General features: G+C 45.2%; 1 protein-coding gene across 1 annotated transcript in view; it reads left to right on the top strand.

The window, feature by feature from the left end:
* LOC141106783 (uncharacterized) overlaps window positions 1-24,553 on the top strand; it is a 258,502-nt gene extending 233,949 nt beyond the window's left edge. The window contains 9 exon segments of the mRNA XM_073597711.1: window positions 8,442-8,558; window positions 8,610-8,824; window positions 12,456-12,690; window positions 20,345-20,462; window positions 20,579-20,676; window positions 20,758-20,964; window positions 21,088-21,229; window positions 22,022-24,084; window positions 24,086-24,553. Of these exon segments, the coding sequence (XP_073453812.1) occupies window positions 8,442-8,558; window positions 8,610-8,824; window positions 12,456-12,690; window positions 20,345-20,462; window positions 20,579-20,676; window positions 20,758-20,964; window positions 21,088-21,229; window positions 22,022-24,084; window positions 24,086-24,199 (3,309 nt within the window). The 3' untranslated portion in view covers window positions 24,200-24,553.
* The last annotated feature ends 1,515 nt before the right edge of the window (window positions 24,554-26,068 follow it).

The following is a 26,068-nucleotide window of genomic DNA, read 5'->3' as shown; positions in this document are numbered from 1 at the left end:
ACCTACAGGTAAGCCTTATCATACACTGCTCAAAAAAATGAAAGGAACACTTTTTAATCGGAGTATAGAATCAAGTCAATGAAACTCCTGGGATATGGATCTGGTCAGGTAAGTAGCAGAGGGGGTTGTTGATCAGTTTCAGGTGCTTTGGTGTTAATGAAATTCACAACAGGTGAACTACAGATGGGCAACAATGAGACAACCTCCAAAACAGGAATGGTTTTACAGGTGGAGGCCACTGACATTTTAGGCTAGTTTTGCATTTGGCTAGGGTCAGTGTCACTACTGGTGGCATGAGGCCATACCTAGATCCTATAGAGGTTGCACAGGCAGAACAACTCCTCCAGGATGGCACATCAATATGTTCCATTGCCAGAAGGTTTGCTGTGTCTCCCAGCACAGTCTCAAGAGCTTGGAGGAGATTCCAGGAGACAGGCAGTTATTCTAGGAGAGCTGGACAGGGCCTTAGAAGGTCCTTAATCCATCAGCAGGACCGGTATCTGCTCCTTTGTGCAAGGAGGAGCAGGATGAGCACTGCCAGAGCCCTACAAAATGACCTCCAGCAGGCCACTGGTGTGAATGTCTTTGACCAAACAGACTTTATGAGAGTGGCCTGAGGGCCCGACATTCGCTAGCGGGCCCTGTGCTCACTGTCCGGCACCGTGGAGCTCGGTTGGCATTTGCCATTGAACACCAGAATTGACAGGTCCACCACTGGCGCCCTGTGCTTTTCGCAGATGACTCCTCCATCACCCCATCCTCATCATCCTCCTCTTTTATCTCTTCTTTAACCTCAATTTTAGAATCTCTCAGGTTTCCACTCTGAATATATAATAAAAATGACATCAATTGTATCAATGCAGATAATGTACAGATCCTAATGATACTATCAGTGATTGTTCCTCATCTACCTGATGATGGTGAGGGATGGTGTGATCTTCCTGTGTGGAATCCCGTGAATACAGAGGACAGGGACATCTCTCTGGTGGGTTCCCATTACTGGATTCATCTGTAGGAAACACACACACTGACTGAATACATTGTTTCTATGTGTTTATCAGATGATGGGGGATCTAGGTGGACCCTCCGTACTGCTCTCTCCTTTACAATAAAGTCTCCTCTTACCCGGTGATGTGAGGGGCGGCTGATTCTCCATCATGACCTCCTTGTAGAGATCCTTGTGTCCTAAATACTCCCACTCCTCCATGGAGAAATAGACAGTGACATCCTGACACCTTATAGGAACCTGACACACACAATGATACAGTCACCATCCAGACACACCCCTTGTCTGTTACTGGATAATGTCCCAGAATTCCCGGCACCGCTCACCTCTCCTGTCAGCACCTCAGTGGCCTCATCTGTGAATTCTAGAATTTTCATTTTAATTCTCTATTCTGTCAAGGAGGGAGGTGGAGGCAATGTGATGGTCCTATGATCATCAGACTTCACAGGAGGAAAACTCTAGAACTGAGTATTAATAAAAAAATAAATCAAGTGACCCTCCTAGAATCCTCCTCACCTCTCTGGTCAGGTCTGTGGTTTATTAATATAAGAGTGTCATGTGATCTGAAGGGGTTAATCTACATTTTCACACTATATATGTGTGTATCATCATTTCCTGGAGATAAAAGACATCACAGTGACTATGGAGGAAGAGGACGGACATGACGGGGGGGGGGGGTTACTGGGTGTAAATAGAAAATAATATCTTATTACCTCCTCTGCTGCTACTTCAAACAATGTCTTCTCTCTACTTCCTCCCGACTCAACCCTGACTTAGAACTTCCTGTCTGTACCTGACATCACTTCCTGTCTTCCATAGCGCCATCCTGTCTGTACATGAAGCAAAAACTATAAGATTGGTCAGATACTAATTGGTATCATTCTGTGCATTGCTAGACTAGGTCTTGGTAACAGAGAGAAGCTTGGTGCTTCTCATTCTATATGTAACCCTCATCTACATCATGGACATTTTCTTCTGCCTCTTAGTAAATATGATAGTGTGGCCCTCTTTTTTTTGGGGGGGGGGGGGGGTTGGGGGCAATGGTCCTTCCCAAGCAGGATATTGCTCTAAACCCCTAGGTAAATACAAGAACCAGAACCTTTACTAAGTCCAAGAGTGAGATTGATAATACATTTGGCAGTGACTCCACCCAGGACAGGGACTTCACCCAGGACATTGCCTCGACCCAGGAAAGAGTGCCCACCCAGGACAGGGCCACCCACCCAGGACAGGGCCACCCACCCAGGATAGGGCCACCCACCCAGGATAGCGTCTCTACCCAGGATAAGGCCTCCACCCAGGACAGAGTGCCCACCCAGGACAGGGCCTCCACCCAGGACAGAACCCCACACCCAGGGCAGTGCCTCCACCCAGGACAGGGCCTCTTCCCAGGACAGAGCCTCCACCCAGTACAGGATCTCTACCCAGGAGAGGGCCTCCATCCAGGACAGAGCCCCCAGACAGAAAAGTGTCGCCACCCAAGATAGGGCCTCCACCTAGGACAGGATCTTTACCCAGGAAAGGGCCCCCATCCAGAACATTGCCTCCACCTAGGACAGTGCCTCCGCCTAGGGACAGTGCCCCCACCCAGGACAGGACCCCCACCAGAACAGAACCCCCACACAGGACAGGGTCATCACCCAGGACAGGGACCCCACCTAGGACAGTGTCTCCACTCAGGACAGAGCCCCCACCCAGGACAGTGCCTCTACCTAGGACAGGAGCTCTACCCAGGACAGGGCGCCCACCCAGGACAGGGCCTCCATCTAGGACAGGAGCTCTACCCAGGACAGGGACCCCCACCCAGGACAGTGCCTCCACCCAGGACAGGGCCCCCACCCAAGACAGTGCCTTGCCCCAGGACAGGGCCTCCACTTATGACAGGAGCTCTACCCTGGACAGTGCCTCCACAAAGGAAATGGGCCCCACTCAGTACAGTGCCTCCACCCAAGATAGGGCCTCCACCTAAAATAGGGCCCCCACCCAAAATAGGACCCCCACTTAGGACAAAACCTTTACCCAGGACAGAGCCCCCACCCAGGACAGTGCCTCCACCCAAGACAGTGCCTCTATCCAGGACAGTGTCTCCACCCAAAATAAGGCCCCCACCCAAGATAGGACCTCCACTTAGGACAAGATCCTTACCCAGGACAGTGCCTCCACCCAGGACAGGGCCCCCACTCAGCACAATGCCTTCACCCAGGACAGTGCGTCCACCCAGGACAGAGCCTTCACTCAGGACAGTGCCTAAACTCAAGATAGGGCCTTCAACCAAGATAGGATCTCCATTTAGGACACGACCTCTACCCCGTTAGAACCCCCCACCCAGGACAGTGCCTCTACCCAGGATAAAGCCTCCACCTAGGACAGGAGCTCTACCCAGGACAGGGCCCCCACCCAGGACAGTGCCTTGCCCCAGGACAGGACCTCCACCTAGGACAGGGCCTCCACCTAGGACAGGAGCTCTACCCAGGACAGGGCCCCCACCCAGGACAGTGCCTCCACACAGGACAGGTCCCCCACCCAGGACAGTGCCTCTACAAAGGACAGAGTCTCCACTCAGGACAGTGGCTCCACCCAAGATAGGGCCTCCACCCAAGATACAGCCCCCACAAAAGATAAGGCCTCCACTTAGGACAGGACCTCTACCCAGGACAGGGCCCCCACCCAGGACAGAGCCTCCACTCAGGACAGTGCCTCTACCCAGGAAAGTGCCCCCACCCAAGATAGGACCTCCACTCAGAGTCAGCCTATCTACTCGACGCTTTGTCCCCAGTAGCTTGTAATCTGTCATGCAACCTGAAGACAAGATCTTCATTAATGTGAAAACCCTTCCACCATTGTCCAACCAACCTGGAATGCAGCTCTTCACCATCAGAAATCATGGTGTGATACTGGAACTTAGAATAATCTTATCCACTCTGTGCTTAGCCCCTAGCAGCATCTAATCTGTCATGCAACCTGAAGACCAAATCTGTGGTGATGAGGAAACTCTCCACCATTGTCCAACTAACCTGGAACGCAACTTTTTTCTGACAGAAACTGTGTTGCGGCACTGGAACTCAGAGTTGGCCAATCCACTCTGCGTTTAGTCCCTAGTAGCATCTAGTCTGTCATGCAACCGACCCTCTAGCTACCACAAGTGACCGTTGGATGCCTAACCTGACATTACCAGGGTTGACACCATTTATCTTGGGATCAGATGGAAGCATAGGGGTTAACAGATTATTTACCAGTTATAGAATAATTAAGGTATGATGACTCAAGAAGGAAGGAATGGTGTAGGGGGCTTTTGGGCGGGACTGATTGGAGGTTAGGGAGAGAGAATTTCTATGTTTTAGGGAGGGGTTGTTCTGGGGGGGGGGGTTCTCCTTTTTTTTTGTTTGTTTGTGGGGTTGCTGTGTATAGAATGTAATGTGTTATTTTTGTATGTATTCTGGAAATATTTTTTTTCTATGTATGTTTTATGATGAGTTTGTGATGTAGAAAAAGATATTAATAAACAGATTATTGAAAAAAAAAAGGGACAGGGTTAACTAGATCACAAAAGTTTAAATAAGTGTGGCGTTCCTCTTTACTATCCACAGCAGACCCTCTTCTAGGATTAGGGTCTGCTATGATTATAATGGGGAGCTCCACCTAAAAATTAATAAATAAGAGTGGGGTTCCCCTGAACCTATATATATATGTCAATGATCTGGTAATTCTAATAGCCTGTAGGAGAGCTGCTCAGAAAAAAAGGAAAAGGATGCTAATAAACTGCAGGAGATCTGATAAAAAAAGAGAAATGGATTCTAACAAGCTGCAGGAGATCTGCTTAGAAAAAAGGGAAGGTATCTACTAAAAATTGAAATGGGGGCTAATAGGCTGCAGGAGATCTGCTAAAGACCTGGGGAAGAGCTGCATTCCAAGCTGGTTGGACAATAGCTGGAAGATTTCCTCATCACAGCAGATCTTGTCTTCAGGTTGCATGAAAGAGTAGATACACTAGGAAGCATAGAGTAGGTAGGCTGACTTTGAGTACCAGTGTCATACCACGGTTTCTGCTGGTGAAGAGCTCTGTTTCAGGCTGGTTGGAAAACATTTCAAGGATATCCTCATTACCACATATCTTGTCTTCAGGATGACTGCTTATGAAGAGCTACGTTCCAGGTTGGTTGTACTATGGCGGAAGGGTTTTCTCATTACCAAAATCTTGCTTTGCAACAAAGGTTGCATGACAGATTAGACACTACTAGGGACTAAGCGTAGAGTAGGTAGGCTGATTCGGAATTCCAGTAACCATGGTTTCTGCTGGGGAAGACCTGGGTTCCAAACTGGTTGGACAATGGCTGGAGGGTTTCTTCATCACCACAGATCTTGTCTTCAGGTTGCATGACAGATTAGACATTACTAGGGACTAAGCGTAGGGTAGGTAGGCTGACTCTGAGTTCCAGTGTCATACAACGGTTTCTGTTGTTGAAGATCTGTGTTGACAACAGTTGAAGGATCTCATCACCACATATCTTGACTTCAGGTCTCCGACACAAATACAAAGGCCACATCAAGATCAGTCTCAGGAAGCTGCCACATTTAGCAGTAGTAGCAATACTGCAACTGGATGTTCAACTTGGGTGAATACCCTTTTACTTCAGCCGTTCACTGACCCCACAAACAAGCAAAATTGTATCTAAACCTGAATTCAGTCCAAATGCAGAGCTCACTCCAAGTGATCTGTTTATTGGTCCCTTATTGGTGACCATTGGGAAAAGGAGCCCCTTATGTCCATAGTCAGTGGGAGAAACACATTTTACATCATCATTAAATCCTTGTTCCTGAGAGACAAAAGTTCTCCATTTCTTAAGGAACTCATAGAAACCTTTGGAGGAACCCTGGCTGAGAAAGGCTGAACTAGGCAGTAATATATTTCTATCCCCCTTGGTGGGAGTGGGATGACCCCATCTATAAAGATATACAGTACATACATACATAGCACAAGGTCGTGTTCACACTACGAGACGTTTCTCGGGGGCTGTAGTTCCTCTGAGCTCCACAAGATGGTAATATTACTTCTTCCCAGACAGGAAGTCTCTATGGAAGACAGGAAGTGATGTCAGCTACAGACAGGAAGTTCATTGTGGCATGAGGTAGCAAGTTTTCCTCCTGTGAAGTCTGATGTTCATATGATCATCACGTTGCCTCCACCTCCCTCCCTGATAGAATAGAGAAATAAAAAGATTCCTGAAGTCACCACCAAGGTCACTGAGCTGACAGGAGAGGTGAGCGGTGCTGGGAATTCTGGGACATTATCCAGTAACAGACAAGGGATGTGTCTGGATGGTGACTGTATCATTGTGTGTGTCAGGTTCCTATAAGGTGTCAGGATGTCACTGTCTTTGTCTCCATTGAGGAGTGGGAGTGGTTAGAAGGACACAAGGATCTCTACAAGGACGTCATGATGGTCAATCAGCCGCCCCTCACATTACCGGGTAAGAGGAGACTTTATTTTAAAGGAGAGAGCAGTACGGGGGGTCCACCTAGATTCCCCATCATCTGATAAACACATAGAAACAATGTATTCAGTCAGTGTGTGTGTTTCTTACAGCTGGATCCAGTAGTGGAAAACCACCAGAGAGATGTCCCCGTCCTCTGTATTCCCGAGATTCCACACAGGAAGGTCACACCATCCCCCACCATCATCAGGTAGATGAGGAACAATCACTGATAGTTATGATTTATGCACAAACATGTTTGTTACAATCTTAAGAAAAAGTGTGTAGCGCCAAAAGTAAATAAACAGCGATAAAATGTGAATACAATGGTATAAATGGACAACAAATTGAAATAAAGTCCAAAATACCGTTAAAGTGTTTAAAAATATATATATAAGTCCAATCTTAAATGAAAATCAACAATGAAAAACCGATATAGTGAAAAATATAAATTTAGGTGCACAGTCCCATGATAGGATCAGCAATATAAACTTGTTGAAAGCACAATAGCTCAGTGCAAAGATGTGCACAAAAATTTGGTGGTGACTTGAAAAGTGAAGAGGTGATCCAGTACAGTGCTCCAGAAGCTGGCTGCCATTACAACAGCAAACACGCACTTAGTGTAGATCCGCCATCTGTTGTGGGGGAAGGCTGTTCAGCAACTCGCACCATCCAGATGTAGCTGTAGTAAATAAAGCTCACCAGGAGCCAGGTGAAGTCTCCATAGTGTAGTATTTATTGGATTTGTATGTTAAAAGCCAAAATAAAATGAATCATAAAAACATGACAATGGGTGCCATAACGTCCTCTTGGACGAAACACGTCAGGGAGGAGACACTAGTGCTGACGTCAGGCCACTATCCAATACCGAGTCTGCAGTGGCACCCATTGTCATATGTTTATACCGCAGTATTCACATTTCATCGCTGTTTATTTACTTGTGTCAGCTGCCGCCCCACCACAGCACAGAGATGCACCTTTTTTTTATTTATGTTTGTTACAATGAATGTTTTTTTTTATATCCAGAGTGGAAACCTTGGGGATTATAATATTGTTGTCAAAGAAGAGTATAAGGAGGAGGATGAGGAGTATGATGTGATGGAGGAGCTTTCAGGAGGACACAAGGATGTGATGGAACCACCTAGTAACAGAGACCCACCAGAGACATGTCCCCGTCCTCTGTATTCCCAGGATTCCACACAGGAAGGTCACACCATCCCTTTACCATCATCAGGTCGAGGAAGGGAACATAAAGTGATTGAACACTGAGGTAGTGAGCACTGGACGTCCTAGATACCAGACTAGGATCACGCAAAAATTCATATGTCCACCACTTCTCCCTTACTGAAGAGAGTTTAATTTATACCTTTTCACATCATAAATACGGTGGTTTTGAACATAAAATGGTTGAACACTCTGACATGTGGAAATGATGTGTGGACTCTACAAGATGATATTTTCTATGTGATCTCACATCATGAATACTTCTATGTTACAAATGTTATTTTCTGCCATTCTGTTGGTTTAGGGTGAAGATCTGGTTATCATAAAAGTTGAGGGTGAAGTAGAAGAGACGTATGTGAGGGATGATCAGCAATATATGGAGGAAGCTGGAATGATGAGGACATTCATAGAGGAGGACACTCCTACAGAGATCAGCACAGGTGAGCCATAATATATTCTTCTCTTATCTCTACACTATTACTGCTCACTGATTGGTCCAGAGAACATCTGCTCATATCTACCTGATCCAGATGGAATCTTGATGGAAGTGAACTAACCCTCTCATATCTATTGATGATGTTTTTATATTTTTCCAGGACACGCCATGGAGAAACCCTCAGAGGATCGTCTCACTTTATCTCCAGGTTGTAGAATGGAAGATGAGGACATAACAGGAGATTGTGGAGGAGAAAAGACAATGAGCTCCACTATGAATGGAGAAGCTGTATTCCTGTCCTGAGTGCGGGAAACGTTTTACAGAAAAGGCCACTCTTTCTAGACATCAAAGGTTGCACATGGGAGAGAAGCTTTACTCCTGCTCCGAGTGCGGGAAACGCTTTACGCAGAAAAGCCTCCTTGTCCGTCATCAAAGAACTCACACAGGAGAGAAGCCGTATGTCTGCTCTGAGTGCGGGAAATGTTTCACACAGAAGCGCCTCCTCGTCCGTCATCAAATAACTCACACGGGGGAGAAGCCGTATTCCTGCCCCGAGTGCGGCAAATGTTTTACGCAAAAGTCCAGTCTTAATGAACATCAGATACGCCACACGGGGACAAAGCAGTTTATCTGCAACGAATGTGACAAATGTGACGTACGGAAATCAGAACTGGTCGACCATCAAAGGTCTCACACAGGGGAGAAGCCATTCCTGCCTTGAGTGCGGCAAGTGTTTTTCAAGGGAGACTTATCTTAACAAACATCGGAAAACCCACACAACCGTTAAGATTAATTAGTATAGAAACGTCTATATTTTTCTGTACATCAAGGATGTCACCTTGATTTACATCTCCAAAATCAATGTGGCTGAAGAATGGATGCTGTGGGAGCTTCCTAATACCTGGACATCATCCTCTCCTTGGCTTGGAGGCCAATTTCGAGAGACTCTCTTCTCTTTCCTTTCCACTTTTGATCCTCCCCTTTTTCTTTTACCATTTTATGGCTTGACTTTTTTTTTTTTAGTTTGTATTGGTTTTGGTCTCTTAGGTGCACCCAAGAACTACATGGATATGGCTCAGTGTTTTTTTGGGAGTTAGGATTGGATTTATGGAGTGCAATGTGAAGACCACATAGGGATGGGAGATCTCGTTCTTGACTTCTGCCTTTTTTTATAGAAAGTCGTCATCACAACCTCCTCAGTATTTATGGAAGTTGAGGCCTTATAGGTGGTAGACTTATCTCCTCAGAGGACCTCCTCCTTTACTCCTCCGCTTGGAAGTGACGCTTCAATCTGGAATAAAGAGACATGATGTTTATGATGCATATTCTAGAAATTCTAGCTCTAAATTTTTTTTGTCGATGTTCCACCTGCTGTTTGCGTATTTCAGTATGATTAAAAATATCAATAAATACTGTAAGATATAAAAAAATGAAATAAAAATAAATGTTTTATCATATTTCATGGGTACCAGCACTACAGTTTATTATTAATAAATTATCGTGTTCCATTTTTGGGGTGTAGAACATCCACTGGCAGCTGCTGGGCATTGTGCACCTACAAGTATAGAGCATAGGGGTCTACAGTATCTCACAACAGTGAGTACACCCCTCAGATTTTTGTAAATATTTTCTTCTATCTTTTCATGTGACAACACTGAAGAAACGACACTTGGCTACAATGTAAAGTAGTGAGTGTACAGCTTGTATAACAGTGTAAATTTGCTGTCCCCTCAAAATAACTCAACACACAGCCATTAATGTCTAAACCGCTGGCAACAAAAGTGAGTACACCCCTAAGTGAAAATGTCCAAATTGGGCCCAAAGTGTCAATATTTTGTGTGGCCACCATTATTTTCCAGCACTGCCTTAACCCTCTTGGGCATGGTGTTCACCAGAGCTTCACAGGTCACCACTGGAGTCCTCTTCCACTCCTCCATGATGACATCACGGAGCTGGTGGATGTTAGAGACCTTGCGCTCTTCCACCTTCTGTTTGAAGATGCCCCACAGATGCTCAATAGGGTTTAGGTCTGGAGACATGCTTGGCCAGTCCATCACCTTTATCCTCAGCTTCTTTAGGAAGGCAGTGGTCGTCTTGGAGGTGTGTTTGGGGTCGTTATCATGTTGGAATACTGCCCTGCGGCCCAGTCTCTGAAGGGAGGGGATCATGCTCTGCTTCAGTATGTCACAGGACATGTTGGCATTCATGGTTTCCTCAATGATTTGTAGCTCCCCAGTGCCGGCAGCACTCATGCATCTCCAGACCATGACACTCCCACCACCATGCTTGACTGTAGGCAAGACACACTTGTCTTTGTACTCCTCAACTGGTTGCCACCACACACGCTTGATACCCTATGCGTTTATCTTGGTCTCTTCAGACCACAGGACGTGGTTCCAGTAATCTACATCCTTAGTCTGCTTGTCTTCAGCAAACTGTTTGCAGGCTTTCTTGTGCATCATCTTTAGAAGAGGCTTCCTTCTGGGACGACAGCCATGCAGACCAATTTGATGCAGTGTGCGGCGTATGGTCTGAGCACTGACAGGCTGACCCCCCCACCCCTCCAACCTCTGCAGCAATACTGGCAGCACTCATACGTCTATTTCCCAAAGACAACCTCTGGATATGACGCTGAGCACGCGCACTCAACTTCTTTGGTGGACCATGGCGAGGCCTGTTCTGAGGGGATCCTGTCCTATTAAACCGCTGTATGGTCTCAGCCACCGTGCTGCAGCTCAGTTTCAGGGTCTTGGCAATCTTCTTATAGCCTAGGCCATCTTTATGTAGAGCAACAATTCTTTATTTCAGATCCTCAGAGAGTTCTTTGCCATGAGGTGCCATGTTGAACTTCCAGTGACCAGTGTGATAGAGTGAGAGTGATAACACCAAATTTAACACACCTGCTCCCCATTCACACCTGAGACCTTCTAACACTAACGAGTCACATGACACCGGGGAGGGAAAATGGCTAATTGGGCCCAATTTGGACATTTTCACTTAGGGGTGTACTCACTTTTGTTGCCAGCGGTTTAGACATTAATGGCTGTGTGTTGAGTTATTTTGAGGGGACAGCAAATTTACACTGTTATGCACAACAAAATGAACCTCAATGAGTTGATAGGGAAAACAGTCCCACAAATAGCAGCAAACCGTAAACATGAACAGTTTGTTCAATGATATTCATATAAAAACAATCCAATTGTCAATTCAAGAGGAAGTGGGGAGTAATGGAAAGTGAATTGAAAGGCTTACGGAGTCACTGGAGGTCCCCAGAGCAACGAGGAGCTGACGGCATCTAAGGGTGGGGAAAAACACTAGCAGCAGGGGAGGCGCCAATGTCCCTGCTCTGCTCAAGCCAAACGAAGGACCCGCTCAGTGGTGTGTGGAGGGGAGCTGGGTGTGCTGGTGATGGAGGAGGGGGAGGCAGCGGTCGGTGGAACTCCAAATTCCGTACTCCACGTGTCAGGACGCTGAGCCGGCTGGCGTGCTGACAGGGGATGAGATAGTGCCGCGGTCCGCAGCTGGATCCAAACCGCTTTCTCCTGGTGGCCGCTCTCTCCTTGTGGAGCCAGGCAGGCGTGTGGCTGCTCACTGCTGGGTGGGAGTGCCCTGTGGGGATGTAAAAATGGAGAGCGGTCAGCGCTGATGGAAGCTGTGGTGACTAGATCGACTCAGGGACCGGCGTAACCCCGTAAGCTTCCTTGTTGCCGCGACAACGCGTTTTGCGCGCACGCACTTTTTCAAAGTCACGGGAATCGGCAACCAGGAAGTTTAAATACCCTGTGTAAGGGGTGGGGAGTGGGCAGAGCAGTGAGGGCAGGACAATTTGGTAAAAAGCATTAACTCCTCGTTGCTCAAAAAATTCTCTAAAGATATAAATGATTATACAAATACAATTGGTACAAAAGTAAAATCAATAAACCATAGCTGAACCATTGGCCCTTAGTATTGTGTATGCATATGATAGGCATACAAAAAGCATAATAGATGGCACAAAGAAAACCGCACAATAATAAATTGTAAAATAAAAATTTAAAAATGGAAAATTTATCACAATTGTAAAAATATAAATAGAAATTTGTATATACAGTATATGTATATACAAGTAAACATATACATGGAGTCCACCATCGATCAAAATGGAAATATGTATATGAATAAAAATTAAAAAATGAAACAAATAAGTAGAAACAGTGAAAAAATAAATATTGAAAAAATGAAAGAAAAATAAAAGATGTGCAATGTAATATGCATTGTATAAAGATCTGTAAGGGAACTTACGGATACCTTAAGCTCAGTCAGATCTCTGTTGGTTAAGAATCCGGCAAGCCAGACTGAACCCCAACGCACACCGTCCAGCCCTCGGGCGTCCACCTCCAAGGCAGCGGAGGTCAGTGACTTCAGGGGAAGAGGGGGCAAGAACGCTTCGTTCCCTCACGGATTCGGATGAGGAGGAAGATGATAGCAAAGCATCCAGATACAAGCTATCACTAGAGGAGGTAGATGATCTCCTGAGAGCGATCTACACAACTCTAGAGATCCAAGAGGAGAAAGTACAATTATCGGTGCATGACAAGATGCACCAAGGCTTGGATGAATCCAAACACAGAGTGTTTCCTGTTCACAGGGTTCTTTCCGATGCAGTCAAAAAAGAGTGGAAAGACCCAGAGAGGGGTCATTTTTTTTTTTTCAAAGACCCTCAAAAGAAGGTTCCCCTTTGAAGATAAGGAGACAGAGTTGAGAAGACATGGGGATATTAAAAGACGCACTTGGACAGGAGGGCAGATTCCCTGCTGAAAAAAGCATGGGATTCCACCTCATCCAGCCTCAAGCCCACAATGGCTTCCACAGTAGTGGCCAGGAACCCAACTGATCCCGCGGGTCCTCAGGAAATTCAGGGAGGAAAGCACAGATCTGATCCTGGTCACCGCCTTCTGCCCCGAAGAGACCCTCGTTTGCAACTCTGCTAAATCTGGCCGCAGAAGCTTCCTGAAAAATACATGTCCAGAAAGGATCTGCTAACATAGGGGGCACTGAACCATCCGGAAGAAGATCGTCTACAATTGACAGCATGGTTTCTGAGGAAGACCTCCTAAGAGCCATGGGATTGTCAGAGAAGCTCATGACCACCCTTCTCTCTAGTAGCAAAGAAGTGACCGCGGGCTATCTACATGAAAGTGTGGAAGAAATGTAATTCCTGGTGCTCTTCTAAGGGTTTCCAGGTCAAGAATATAATTTCAGTTTTGGACCTCCTCCATGATGGAATGTTGAAGGGGCTGGCAGCCAGTACCCTTAAAACCCAGGTGGCGGCTCTTTCAGTTTTTTTGAAAAAAGACTTTATAAAAAGAAGTTTTAATTTCTAGATTTTTCAGGAACCTTGTGCGAAACAGGCTGGTGGTTTTTTTCCCAGATGGGATTTATCTATTGGGTTGCAAGGATTCATTAGGGCTCCTTTTGAACCCTTACCGGAGACATCTTTGAAGAATTTAGTTCTAAAAACAATTTTTTTAGTGGCCATCACTTCAGCCTGAAGGATTAGCGAGCTTCAGGCTTTGGCGGTCACGGAACCTTCTTTAATGATATTCCTGGATCGAGTAATCCTTCGAACAGACCCAGCTTTCCTTCCCAAGGTGGCTACACCTTTTCATTGCTCACAGGAGATAGTATTGCCCACCTTCTCTCCGACCCCAGCCAATCCAAAAGCGGAAGCTTTTCATACACTGGATGTAAGGAGATGTCTCTTACAATACCTAACCGTGACTAAAACGTTTAGGAAATCAAATGCACTTATTATAATCTTTTTGGGATCCCGCAAAGGGGAAAAAGCTTCTAAGAGAACAATGGGAAGGTGGCTTAAAAGGGCAAGCAAAGAAGCCTAAAGGTTAAGGGAGAAGTGCTCACTTCTGGTATTTCTGCCCACTACAAGATCGACGGTAGTTTCCTGGGCCGAAAAGGCCGGTGCTACGCCTGAACAAATATTCAAGGATGCTACCTGGTCCAACTTCTCTATGTTCCTCCGGAACTATAGGTTGGACCTGTTGTCATCTGCAGATTAGGCCTTCGGTAGGAGGATGCTGTAGGCAGTAGTCCCACCCTAGGGTAAGTTTCTCTATTATCCTTTCCAAGGCTGTCCTGAAAGGCGATTTGGGAAAACCTTAGCTAGACTTACTGGTGATGGTATTTCTAAGAGCCTTTCAGGACAGCCGTTACTACCCTTCCTGTTGTCTTAGAAGTGTCTTAAGTATCTGTCATGGTTGTCTTGGTGCTTTCTGTGCTTTGTTTTCCAGCATGTCGGAGGCCACGCAATAACTGAGGCCATGGTGGAAGAGGAGGGATATTAAAGGAGCCCCAGGAGAATTATGGCTGAACAGGCCTCCGAAACATTTTATATTCTCCCTAACCACCTTCTGGGCACCCCCCTCCCAAGGATTGGCTGAGGTCAGATAAATATTCATAACTTCAGTGGGTGAACCTCCTCAATTTCCCAAAGCTTCTTCCAAGAGCAGACAGGAGCAGTCACCCACCAAGCTTGGGGAAACCTGACCAGACCTAGGAAATAGATTGCGGCTCCACTGAGTACATCAGAGCCAAAAAACGAGATTTAGTGAATTAGTGCTACAGTTAGTTTAGTGCGTGTTCACAATTGGAAATATTACTTGGGTTGGAGTTCCTCTGAGCTCCACAAGGTTATGATCTCCCTCAGGTCGAGGGGATACCTGCTCAGGATGTCTTCATGGTATCCACTGAAATTCAGTGGGGGATAAATAAGCCCCATTGTCGGTGTTAGTTGGATAAAAAAATCCCTATGATTGGTGTCAGCGAGATAATAGAGGATTCATTGTTGATGTCAGTGAGATAAAAGAAGTCCCATCGTTGGTGTCAGTGAGATAAAAAGAAGTCACATTGTTGGTGTCACTGAGATAAAATAAGTCACACCACGGGTGTCAGTGAAATAAAAGAAGTCACATCGTTGGTGTCATTGAGATAAAATAAGTCCCATCTTTGGCGTCGGTGAGATGAAAGAAGTTGCATCGTTGATTTCATTGAGACAAAAAAAGTCCCATTGTTGGTGTCAGTGGGATAAAAAAGGTCCATAGTTGGTGTCAGTGAGATAAAATAGGTCACATTGTTGGTGTCAGTGGGATAAAAATAAGTCACATTTTTGGTTTCCAAGAGATAAAACAAGTCCCATCGTTGTCAATGGCATAAAATAAATTCCATAGTTGGTGTTAGTGGGATAGAATAAGCCCCAAAGTTGGTGTCACTGAGAACAAAGTCTATCCATAGCCCAGTATTGGTGTTCAGTGGTGATACTTATCTGATCACACAATCCTGCTCTGCTGCCTCTCTGCTGGTGTCATTGGTGTCCGTGAGATAAAAGAAGTCCCATTGTTGGTGTTGGAGGGATAAAATAAGTCCTACATTTGGTGTCAGTGGGATAAAATACTTACCTGATCACACACACTCCCGCTGCCTCTCTGTTGAGGTCGGAGTTCTACTTTCACTGTCAGAAAAAAGATCACTCCACCCAACAGTCGGGTATAATCTCAGTGCCTGGTGATGGAACCCAGAGAGTGTTCCAGCCGTCATCACCTCTCTGACACTCGTGTCAGAAACCATGAATCAGACTGAGACAGAAGCACAGTTAAATCACATGCATAAAAATTATTGCGGCGCTGAAAAGTTCAAAAATGAAATTGAAGAGTGGGAGGAATCCAATCACCAAATATATTGTGCAGATGTAGAAAGAGTCACTGGTCACCACGTGGTAATGTAGTCTGCTTACCAGAAGGTGTTAAGGATTAGGCATAGATGATAAATTCTCAATAGCATCCAGCAAATCCAGCCCACTGGAACCCCTCGTCAGACCACAACATCCGTGGGATTTCCTTCACATATAAACATCTTCCAATGGTCACTTCAGAATTAGGCATTCAGGCATGTAGTCATCATATATCCGAGAAAAGAAAATGAAGGACCCATAGTGAAGCCCGTAATGATAGATAAAAAACTTTTATTGTAGTAACTTACAGTTGAAGCTTAAAACAGCATGCATCAATGATAGGAACAAACGGCTGCAGCAATCAGCGTACGGATGTCAGCCTGCCTGACATGTTTCATCGTAACAGATGTCTTCAGAGGCATGGCTACAGCTGCAACCGCACGCTATATATATGGTATGGTTAGTGGGTGGATCAGAGGGGATATAATCAAACTCATCACTAACAGCTGGGTAGGACGTGTGTCTTGTGCAGAGCACCCTGGTGCTAACAGGATAAACCTAGTTAGCAACTGATGACGCGACAGCGCACGGCCAATCAGAAAAGAGAGAGGATAGGAACAAAAAGAGGATGGCACCAGATGACTCAGTGCCACCTCATTGGTTAACCTATCTCTCAGTGAACAGAAAAATTGAAAAATGCCAGATAAGCATGAACAGGCGACGAGGAAGAGCGTCGGCTGTGCGGTCCGGCTCAGGGACATGAAAAAGGCTAAAAATGTATTTTTAATTGATCAGACAAAAACCTGATATCATATAACTCAATATACACAATAAAAAAAAAATGGAAAAGAATTAACACCCGCACAGATAAGCTATGAGATTAACGCCTGTCATGCAGTATAGATCAAAGGCATAGAAAAAAACGCTAGACTTTGTATAACAAATCAGTGCCTGCATGGGAAAAAAAACACTAACCTATGTATAACAAACCAGCGACTCACAAGCAACTAAGCAATAGACATTGTGAATGCGATTAATCGCACAGAATTCAATAAAAATACATGCATGCAATATACATCAATACATGTGTTAAAATCAATACAGATGATTGTAAACATCATTAAAAAATATTGTTTTAAAAAATATTGTTTTAAAAAACTGACCTAGTCCCAAGATTTGCAAGTAAATAAAGGAGAAAAAACAAAAAATAAATAAATAAAACGAATAAAGGAGTGTATTGATGCTAACTGTTATTAATGAAGCTATTAACATCCCTCTCTACGTTTAACCCATATGGCGTATAGCATTTGAGGGTGTGTATCCATCGCGTTTCCAACCTCGAGATTTCTCTGGGAAGGTGATTCACCGCTCAGGTAGACTTGCTCCCAGGTGTGTGTTTAGTAGATCCTTCAGAGGAGGGGAGTCCCAGGTGCTGGCTAAATGCAAATTGAGGCAAGATTTGAAACAAGAGAATCTGGATGCCGCACACTGGATAAAGTTGAAAATTCTTCTTTATTATAAAATCAGGATCATCAAAGATACAGGACAATCAGGCAGATGGTACAGACACAGCTGACGCGTTTCGCACTCTAATTTGAGTGCTTACTCATAGCTCATTTTATAGTAAAGAAGAATTTTCAACTTTATCCAGTGTGCGGCATCCAGATTCTCTTGTTTCAAATCTTGCCTCGAGATTTCTCTCTTGGTGTAACTACCTCTCCAATGGGGTGTGAAAGGATCGATGGCGGTAATCAGAGTCCCTACTGGATTTCTGTTATGACATTCTAAATAGTGACGTGAGACCGTGTGCTTAGGAAAACCTTTCTTTATGTTTTTTATATGTTCCTTTATTCGCACATTCATGGCTCTCAGTTAAAACAGGTAAATCACACTTGTTTAATAATAAAAAATAAATGTAAACAGAGTAAACGTAGTCAAAACATAGCCAGAGTTCAGGAACTGGAACGGATAGTCAGACAAGCCAAAACGTCAGGGAGCCGGAGATGAACGTAATAGAACAGCAAGCAGGATCTGGAGCAAGAAGGAATGTCAGCCAAGCAAGTCTTCAACAGGAACACAGGAGAGCGTCTCTAGAGATGTGACCAAGGTGAAGGCGGAGATCATCTGGACTGGACGGCTTAAAGCGGATTTCCGCCTAAATTTTTTTTTTTAAAGTCAGCAGCTACAAATACTGCAGCTGCGCAATCCGGATGGTCCCTGCTATCTCTGGGACCCATGTGTTTGAAGGCGTAGATTCCCGCGGGAGTCTATGCCCGGAAGTGGGTGCAAATACATGTATTATACTGGTATCTGCACCCCCCTCCCCCCTGAAAGGTGCCAAATGTGACACCGGAGGGGGGGAGGGTTCCGAAAAGCGGAGGTTCAATTTTTGTGTGAAACTCCACTTCAAGTAGGCAGGACTGATGAGCAGGATATCATTAACAGGTGAGTCACTGTGGAGAGATAGGAGCTGGCAATTAGCCGACAGCTGAGCGGCCAGCTCAGAGAAGGAAGGGCTGAGCCCAGCCCTGACAACACGGAGTCATGGAACCTGAAGGATGAAGACATGATGGGATAGAAGACTAAATCCTGGGAATGGACACTTGGCAACATTGACAAGACTGTGTTCACACTAGGGGACTTTTCTTAGGGCTGCAGTTTCTCTGAGCTCCACAAGGTGGCCTCATTTCTACCCAGACAGGAAGTCTCTATGGAAAACAGTTCCTATAAGGTGTCAGGTAGAGACAGGAAGTTCCGGGTGAGAGTTGAGTTGGGAGGAAGTAGAAAGGAGACATTGTTGGAAGTATCTTTTGTTGGAAGTGGCAGTAGAGGAGGTAATAAGATCCTATTTTTTATTTACCCCCAGTAATCCCCCGTCATGTCCGTCCTCTTCCTCCATAGTCACTGTGATGTCTTTTATCTCCAGCAGATGAGGATACACACATATATAGTGTGGAAACCTAGATTAACCCCTTCAGGGTCAGAACATTCCCCCACTCACGGGGCCGGAACATTTCCTTCTTTTTGGAGATGTCTCACCATAGTAGTTTCTTGTAACGAGGGATGAGGGTCAGATTCGGGTTGCACTGAAATTTGATCCCAATTTCCGTAATTGGAATTCTCCTTGAATTTGTGGTCGATTTCATTTTGGTGCTCACCCATAATGCACAGCCTTTGTACCTGATAAGCAGCCCATAAAGTAGGAGGAAGTGGATCCCCTCAACCTTCACTATAGGAGGGTGTCTGAGGTCAGCCAGTAGAGAGGGGGGAAGGTGGAGATCTCCGCCCCTCACTATAAGAAGAGGGGGGATCTGATATTAGTGGATATTGAGGGAGGAGATTATCTCCTCCCTCACTATAAAAGAGGATCTGAGATCAGCCTCAGTGTAGATATTTTGGAGCTAGTTATAGAGAACGGGTTGTTTGGAGTGGGAGAAGGTGGGTCATTGTCTGAGTTCTCCTAAGGAAGCCACATTCCAGGCAGGGGGCAGTAGCCAGTGCTTTCTGCAAGCTGGGCTCTGGTGAGGAAGAGGTGGTGGACAATCAGGTGTCAGACCACACTTGGGTGTCATGGAGGGAAGATCAGGAAAGCGCTGAGGAAGAGCAGGGACATGTTGGAAGAGGGAGAAGGGTGTCCAAGTTGAGGGGAACATCACAGTGGACAGCAGAGCTCAGCCATCAACAGACATCTGGTGGCCATGGTGTCTCCACTGCTGACACTACCGTTGTTGCAATCCCTTAGGCATTACCTGTATTTGAAACAACCAAATGTAACCTGCCAGTTCCCACTGGGGGAAGCCCACCTATTAACCTCTTTTATTCCTGTCCTAATATTGTACAACCGATACAGTCCTGATAATTCTCCGCTGTTCCTCTACAGAGAGGCCTGCATAGATCACATCAATGAGGATGGAGGAGGACTGGAGTCACATGACTGAGAGAATACTAAACCTCACCCTGGAGATCATCTACCTGCTGACCGGAGAGGTGAGGAGGATTCTGGGAGGTCACATGACATCACTCTTATCTCTATTAATAAAACACAGACCTGACCAGAGAGGTGAGGAGGATTCTGGGAGGTCACATGACATCACTCTTATCTCTATTAATAAAACACAGACCTGACCGGAGAGGTGAGGAGGATTCTGGGAGGTCACATGACATCACACTTATCTCTATTAATAACATACACATCTTGACTGAGGGGGATAATTTTGAGAATATTACATAATATTCCTTTTTTTTGTTTGAATACAGAGTTCTCCTCCTATAAAATCTGGTGACCATATGACCATCACAGTTCCTCTACCTCACTCTCTGAAACCTGAGAGACACAACATGCAGAAGATTCTAGAAGTCTCCAAGAAGATGATGGAGCTGCTGACAGGAGAGGTGAGCGGTGCCGGGAATTCTGGGACATTATCCAGTAACAGACAAGGGATGTGTCTGGATGGTGACTGTATCATTGTGTGTGTCAGGTTCCTATAAGGTGTCAGGATGTCACTGTCTATTTCTCCATGGAGGAGTGGGAGTATTTAGAAGGACACAAGGATCTCTACAAGAACGTCATGATGGACAATCAGCCGCCCCTCACATCACAGGGTAAGAGGAGACTTTATTGTAAAGGAGAGAGCCGTACGGAGGGTCCACCTAGATCCCCCATCATCTGATAAACACATAGAAACAATGTATTCAGTCAGTGTGTGTGTTTCCTACAGATGGATCCAGTAATGGGAACCCACCAGAGAGATGTCCCCGTCCTCTGTATTCCCGGGATTCCACACAGGAAGGTCACACCATCCCTCACCATCATCAGGTAGATGATTGACAACTGGCAGTAGTTATACTTTATACACAAGCATGTTTGTTACAATAAATGTTTTATAAAATATTGCAGAGTGGAAACCTCTGGGATAATAATATTGTTCCTAAAGAAGAGTATAAAGAGGAGAATGAGGAGTATGGAGTGATGGAGGAGTTTTCAGAAGGACACAAGGATATGATGGAGCCACCTAATACCAGGAACCCACCAGAGAGATGTCCCCATACTCTGTATTCCCGGGATTCCACACAGGAAGATCACACCATCCCTCACTGTTACAAGGTTTGTATGACGGACTATCTAGAACATAGACTCATGGAGACGATGTGTGGATTTTTTATGTGATGTCACAATATTAAAGCTTATATTTTACAGAAGATATTCTCTCTCATTTTCTTGGTTTAGAGTGGAGATCCAATTGATATAGAATTTGAGGTTAAAACAGAAGAAGAAGAGACGTATGTGAGGGATGATCAGCAGTCTATGGAGGAGGATGGAATAACGGGGACATTTATAGAGGAGGACACTCCTACAGAGATCAGCACAGGTGAGTCAATAACACTAAATACATTCCTCCACCTATACTGCTCACTGATTGGTCCAGCGTAGGGCAAGGACTGGGTGATATCAGCCTGTAATATCCTGGTCACTTTCTTGAATTGTGTTGCCCGTCCTGCATATTAGATCTTCTTTCTCTCGGATAGTCTTTGTTTTTTGTGTTGCAGACACAATTTATGTATTTAGACTGAATTTATGTCGATTCTGAGGTTCAGCTGGCAGCAAAATGTTGATTTTAACCATTGACATTGCTCAACCTAGGCACCTGGAGTATGTGTCTTGGGTCTTCTTTCCAATGCCCGGGTCCAGCAAGATCTCTGACAGAGCAATTCTCCTGGTGTTACTTGTTCTAAAAGACAGTTCTCGTTGTTTCCTCACTCTCTGACTAAGGTCCATGAATAAAGAAATGAACTGGTAGGAGATCAGAGGACCCATTTACTACCCTGTTTCCCCAAAAATAAGACCTAGCGTGATTGTCAGTGATGGCTGCAATATAAGCCCTACCCCCCAAATAAGCCCTACCCTGTTTCCCCGAAAAAAAGCCCCACCCTGAAAATAAGACCTACAAGGACTTTAACTAGGGCTTATTTGGGGGGTAGAGCTTATATTGCAGCCATCACCGACAATCACGCTAGGTCTTATTTTTGGGGAAACAGGGTAGTTAGATTGAGGGGGGAATTCTAAGATCCTCAGAGAAAAAGCTGCCTGATGTGGGCGGAGTCCTGGTTTAGGGGAACCAATCTGCTCATGTCTAGTAATAATCTTTGTATTTCTATTTTAGTAGATGGACGGGAGATGAGGAAAACCTCAGAGGATTGTCTCACTTTGTCTCCAGACTGTAAAGTAGAAGATGAGGACATCACACAGTATAGTCCAGGAGAAAACCCGACTACCTCAAATGTCCATCCGGCACCACACAGTGTAGATGGACTATCGTATTCCTCTTATCCTGAGGAACCTCAGACTGTGCGGGACAGTGCCGGACCATCGTATTCCTCTTATCCTGAGGAACCTCAGACTGTGCGGGACGGTGCCGGACCATCGTATTCCTCTTATCCTGAGGAACCTCAGACTGTGCGGGACGGTGCCGGACCATCGTATTCCTCTTATCCTGAGGAACCTCAGACTGTGCGGGACGGTGCCGGACCATCGTATTCCTCTTATCCTGAGGAACCTCAGACTGTGCGGGACGGTGCCGGACCATCGTATTCCTCTTATCCTGAGGAACCTCAGACTGTGAGGGACGGTGCCGGACCATCGTATTCCTCTTATCCTGAGGAACCTCAGACTGTGAGGGTCGGTGCCGGACCATCGTATTCCTCTTATCCTGAGGAACCTCAGACTGTGAGGGACAGTGCCGGACCATCATATTCCTCTTATCCTGAGGAACCTCAGACTGTGAGGGACGGTGCTGTTTTTCCAACAAATAGGTTTTCTTGTACTGAGTGCGGGATGGGTTTTTCAGAGAAGTCCAATCTTTCCATACATCAGAGGTCCCACACACAGGAAAAGCCATATTCCTGTTCTGAGTGCGGGAAATGTTTTGCAAAAAAATCACGTTTTGTCACACATCAGAGGTCTCACAAGGGGAAAAAGTCGCACTCCTGTCCTGAGTGTGGAAAATATTTTTCAAAAAAGGTACTTCTTCACAGACATCTGAGGTCTCACACGGGTGAGAAGCCGTATTCTTGTTCTGAGTGTGGGAAATGTTTTTCAATTAAGTCTTATCTTTCCTATCATCAGAGATCACACACGGGTGAGAAGTATTCCTGTCGTGAGTGCGGAAAATGTTTTTCACGTAATTCCAGTCTTTACAGACACCAGAGATTTCACACGGGGGAAAAGTTACTTTCCTGTCCTGAGTGTGGAAAATGTTTCTCAAGTAAATCCAATCTTTACATACATCAGAGGTTGCACACGGGTGAGAAGCCATATTCCTGTCCTGAGTGCGGTAAATGTTTTTCGAATAAGTCCAGTCTTTCCTATCATCAGAGTTCACACATGACTGAGAAGCCGTATTTCTGTCCTGAGTGCGGGAAATGTTTCGCACAAAAATCGGAACTTGTCAGACATCAGAGGTCTCACACGGGTGAGAAGCTGTATTCCTGTTCTGAGTGCGGGAAAAGCTTTTTAATCAAAGCACAACTTCTCACACATCAGAGGTCTCACACGGGGGAAAAACCATACTCCTGTCCTGATTGCGGTAAATGTTTCTCAAGTAAATCCAGTCTTTACAGCCATCAGAGTTCGCACACGGGTGAGAAGCCATATTCCTGTCCTGAGTGCGGAAAATGTTTTTCACGTAATTCCAGTCTTTACAGACACCAGAGATTGCACACGGGGGAAAAGTCATTTTCCTGTCCTGAGTGTGGAAAATGTTTCTCAAGTAAATCCAATCTTTACATACATCAGAGGTCTCACACGGGTGAGAAGCCGTATTCCTGTCCTGAGTGCGGAAAATGTTTTTCAGCTAAGTCCAGTCTTTCCTATCATCAGAGTTCACACATGACTGAAAAGCCATATTCCTGTCCTGAGTGTGGAACTTGTTTCGCACAAAAATTGGAACTTGTCAGACATCAGAGGTCTCACACAAGTGAGAAGCCACATTCCTGTTCTGAGTGTGGGAAACGTTTTTTAATCAAATCACAACTTCTCACACATCAGAGATCTCACACGGGGGAAAAACCATACTCCTGTTCTGAGTGCGGGAAATGTTTTTCACACAAGTCCACTCAAAAGAGACATCAGAGGTTACACACGGGTGAGAAGCCGTATTCCTGTCCTGAGTGCGGGAAATGTTTTTCAAGGAATTCCTATCTTTCCATACATCAGAAATCGCACATGGGGAAAGAAGCCGTATTCTTGCCCTGAGTGCGGGAAACGTTTTTCAGAGAAGTCCCATCTTTCTAGACATCAGAGGTCTCACACGGGGGAGAAGCCCTATTCCTGTCCTGAGTGAGGGAATTGTTCCACACTGAATTCCTGTCTTCCTGTACATCAGGGGTCCCACACAACCCTTGAGGTGTATTAGTGCCTTGAGTGCGGGAAATGTCTTCTATGTGAATATTGCTGGACATGTGGAGAAGAAAATAAAAATGGAGTCATTACCTCTCATTGGCTGAGTACATTTTGTGATGTAAACTCTTGCAAGAGCTCTGTTTTCTCAAGTCTTCTTTCGGGACGAAACACGTTAAGCCCACCACTTAAAAGGCGGTCCTCTAGGCCTTTTAAAATAAAAATAGAGTCATTACCTCTCATTGGCTGAGTACATTTTGTGGTGGAAGATTTCACAAACACTTACAGGTCTTCTTTTTAAAAAAAAATTGTTGAACAAATGTGACACGCATGAGCTGTGACAAATGTTGGTCGTAGTTTATCTATAATCATTGGCACCTTCCAGTGGCCATAATGTGGAATTACGTTTTTTTTCTCTCCCTGAGGTACGTTTTTTTTTTTTTTTTTTTTTTTTTAGGAAAAATGTCTCAATATGGCCACTAGATAGAGCTGACGATTATAGGAAATCACTGTTTATTGAAATGCGGTCAGAATTTTTCATGGCTGGGTGAATGCTTGTCAGATTTCCCAACAAATTTTTATTTTTTATTTTTGTTATAAATAGACGCCCTAATTTTTTTTTTCATAAGGCGTGGTTTTATACAAATAAATGAGCTATGATACTTGAGAGTACAGTACACATTGAAACCATTGCTTTATGAAGTAGTGGAAGTAAAGTCTCTTTTTCTTTTTAACCAGTACCTACAGGTAAGCCTTATCATACACTGCTCAAAAAAATGAAAGGAACACTTTTTAATCGGAGTATAGAATCAAGTCAATGAAACTCCTGGGATATGGATCTGGTCAGGTAAGTAGCAGAGGGGGTTGTTTCAGTTTTAGCTGCTTTGGTGTTAATGAAATTCACAACAGGTGAACTACAGATGGGCAACAATGAGACGACCTCCAAAACAGGAATGGTTTTACAGGTGGAGGCCACTGACATTTTAGACTAGTTTTGCATTTGGCTAGGGTCAGTGTCACTACTGGTGGCATGAGGCCATACCTGGATCCTATAGAGGTTGCACAGGCAGAACAACTCCTCCAGGATGGCACATCAATATGTTCCATTGCCAGAAGGTTTTCTGTGTCTCCCAGCACAGTCTCAAGAGCTTGGAGGAGATTTCAGGAGACAGGCAGTTATTCTAGGAGAGCTGGACAGGGCCTTAGAAGGTCCTTAATCCATCAGCAGGGCCGGTATCTGCTCCTTTGTGCAAGGAGGAGCAGGATGAGCACTGCCAGAGCCCTACAAAATGACCTCCAGCAGGCCACTGGTGTGAATGTCTTTGACCAAACAGACTTCATGAGGGTGGCCTGAGGGCCCCGACGTTCGCTAGCGGGCCCTGTGCTCACTGTCCGACACCGTGGAGCTCGGTTGGCATTTGCCATTGAACACCAGAATTGACAGGTCCACCACTGGTGCCCTGTGCTTTTCACGGATGACTCCTCATCACCCCATCCTCATCACCCCCCTCTTTTATCTCTTCTTTAACCTCAACTTTAGAATCTCTCAGGTTTCCACTCTTAATATATAATAAAAATGACATCAATTATATCAATGCAGATAATGCACAGATCCTAATAATACTATCAGTGATTGTTCCTCATCTACCTGATGATGGTGAGGGATGGTGTGATCTTCCTGTGTGGAATCCCGGGAATACAGAGGACGGGGACATCTCTCTGGTGGGTTCCCATTACTGGATCCATCTGTAGGAAACACACACACTGACTGAATACATTGTTTCTATGTGTTTATCAGATGATGGGGGATCTA

Source organism: Aquarana catesbeiana, linkage group LG08 (assembly GCF_042186555.1).
Source record: "Aquarana catesbeiana isolate 2022-GZ linkage group LG08, ASM4218655v1, whole genome shotgun sequence".
Taxonomy (NCBI): domain Eukaryota; kingdom Metazoa; phylum Chordata; class Amphibia; order Anura; family Ranidae; genus Aquarana; species Aquarana catesbeiana.
The sequence above is the reverse complement of the archived record's forward strand: the minus strand, read 5'-3'. Positions and strand labels throughout refer to the sequence as shown.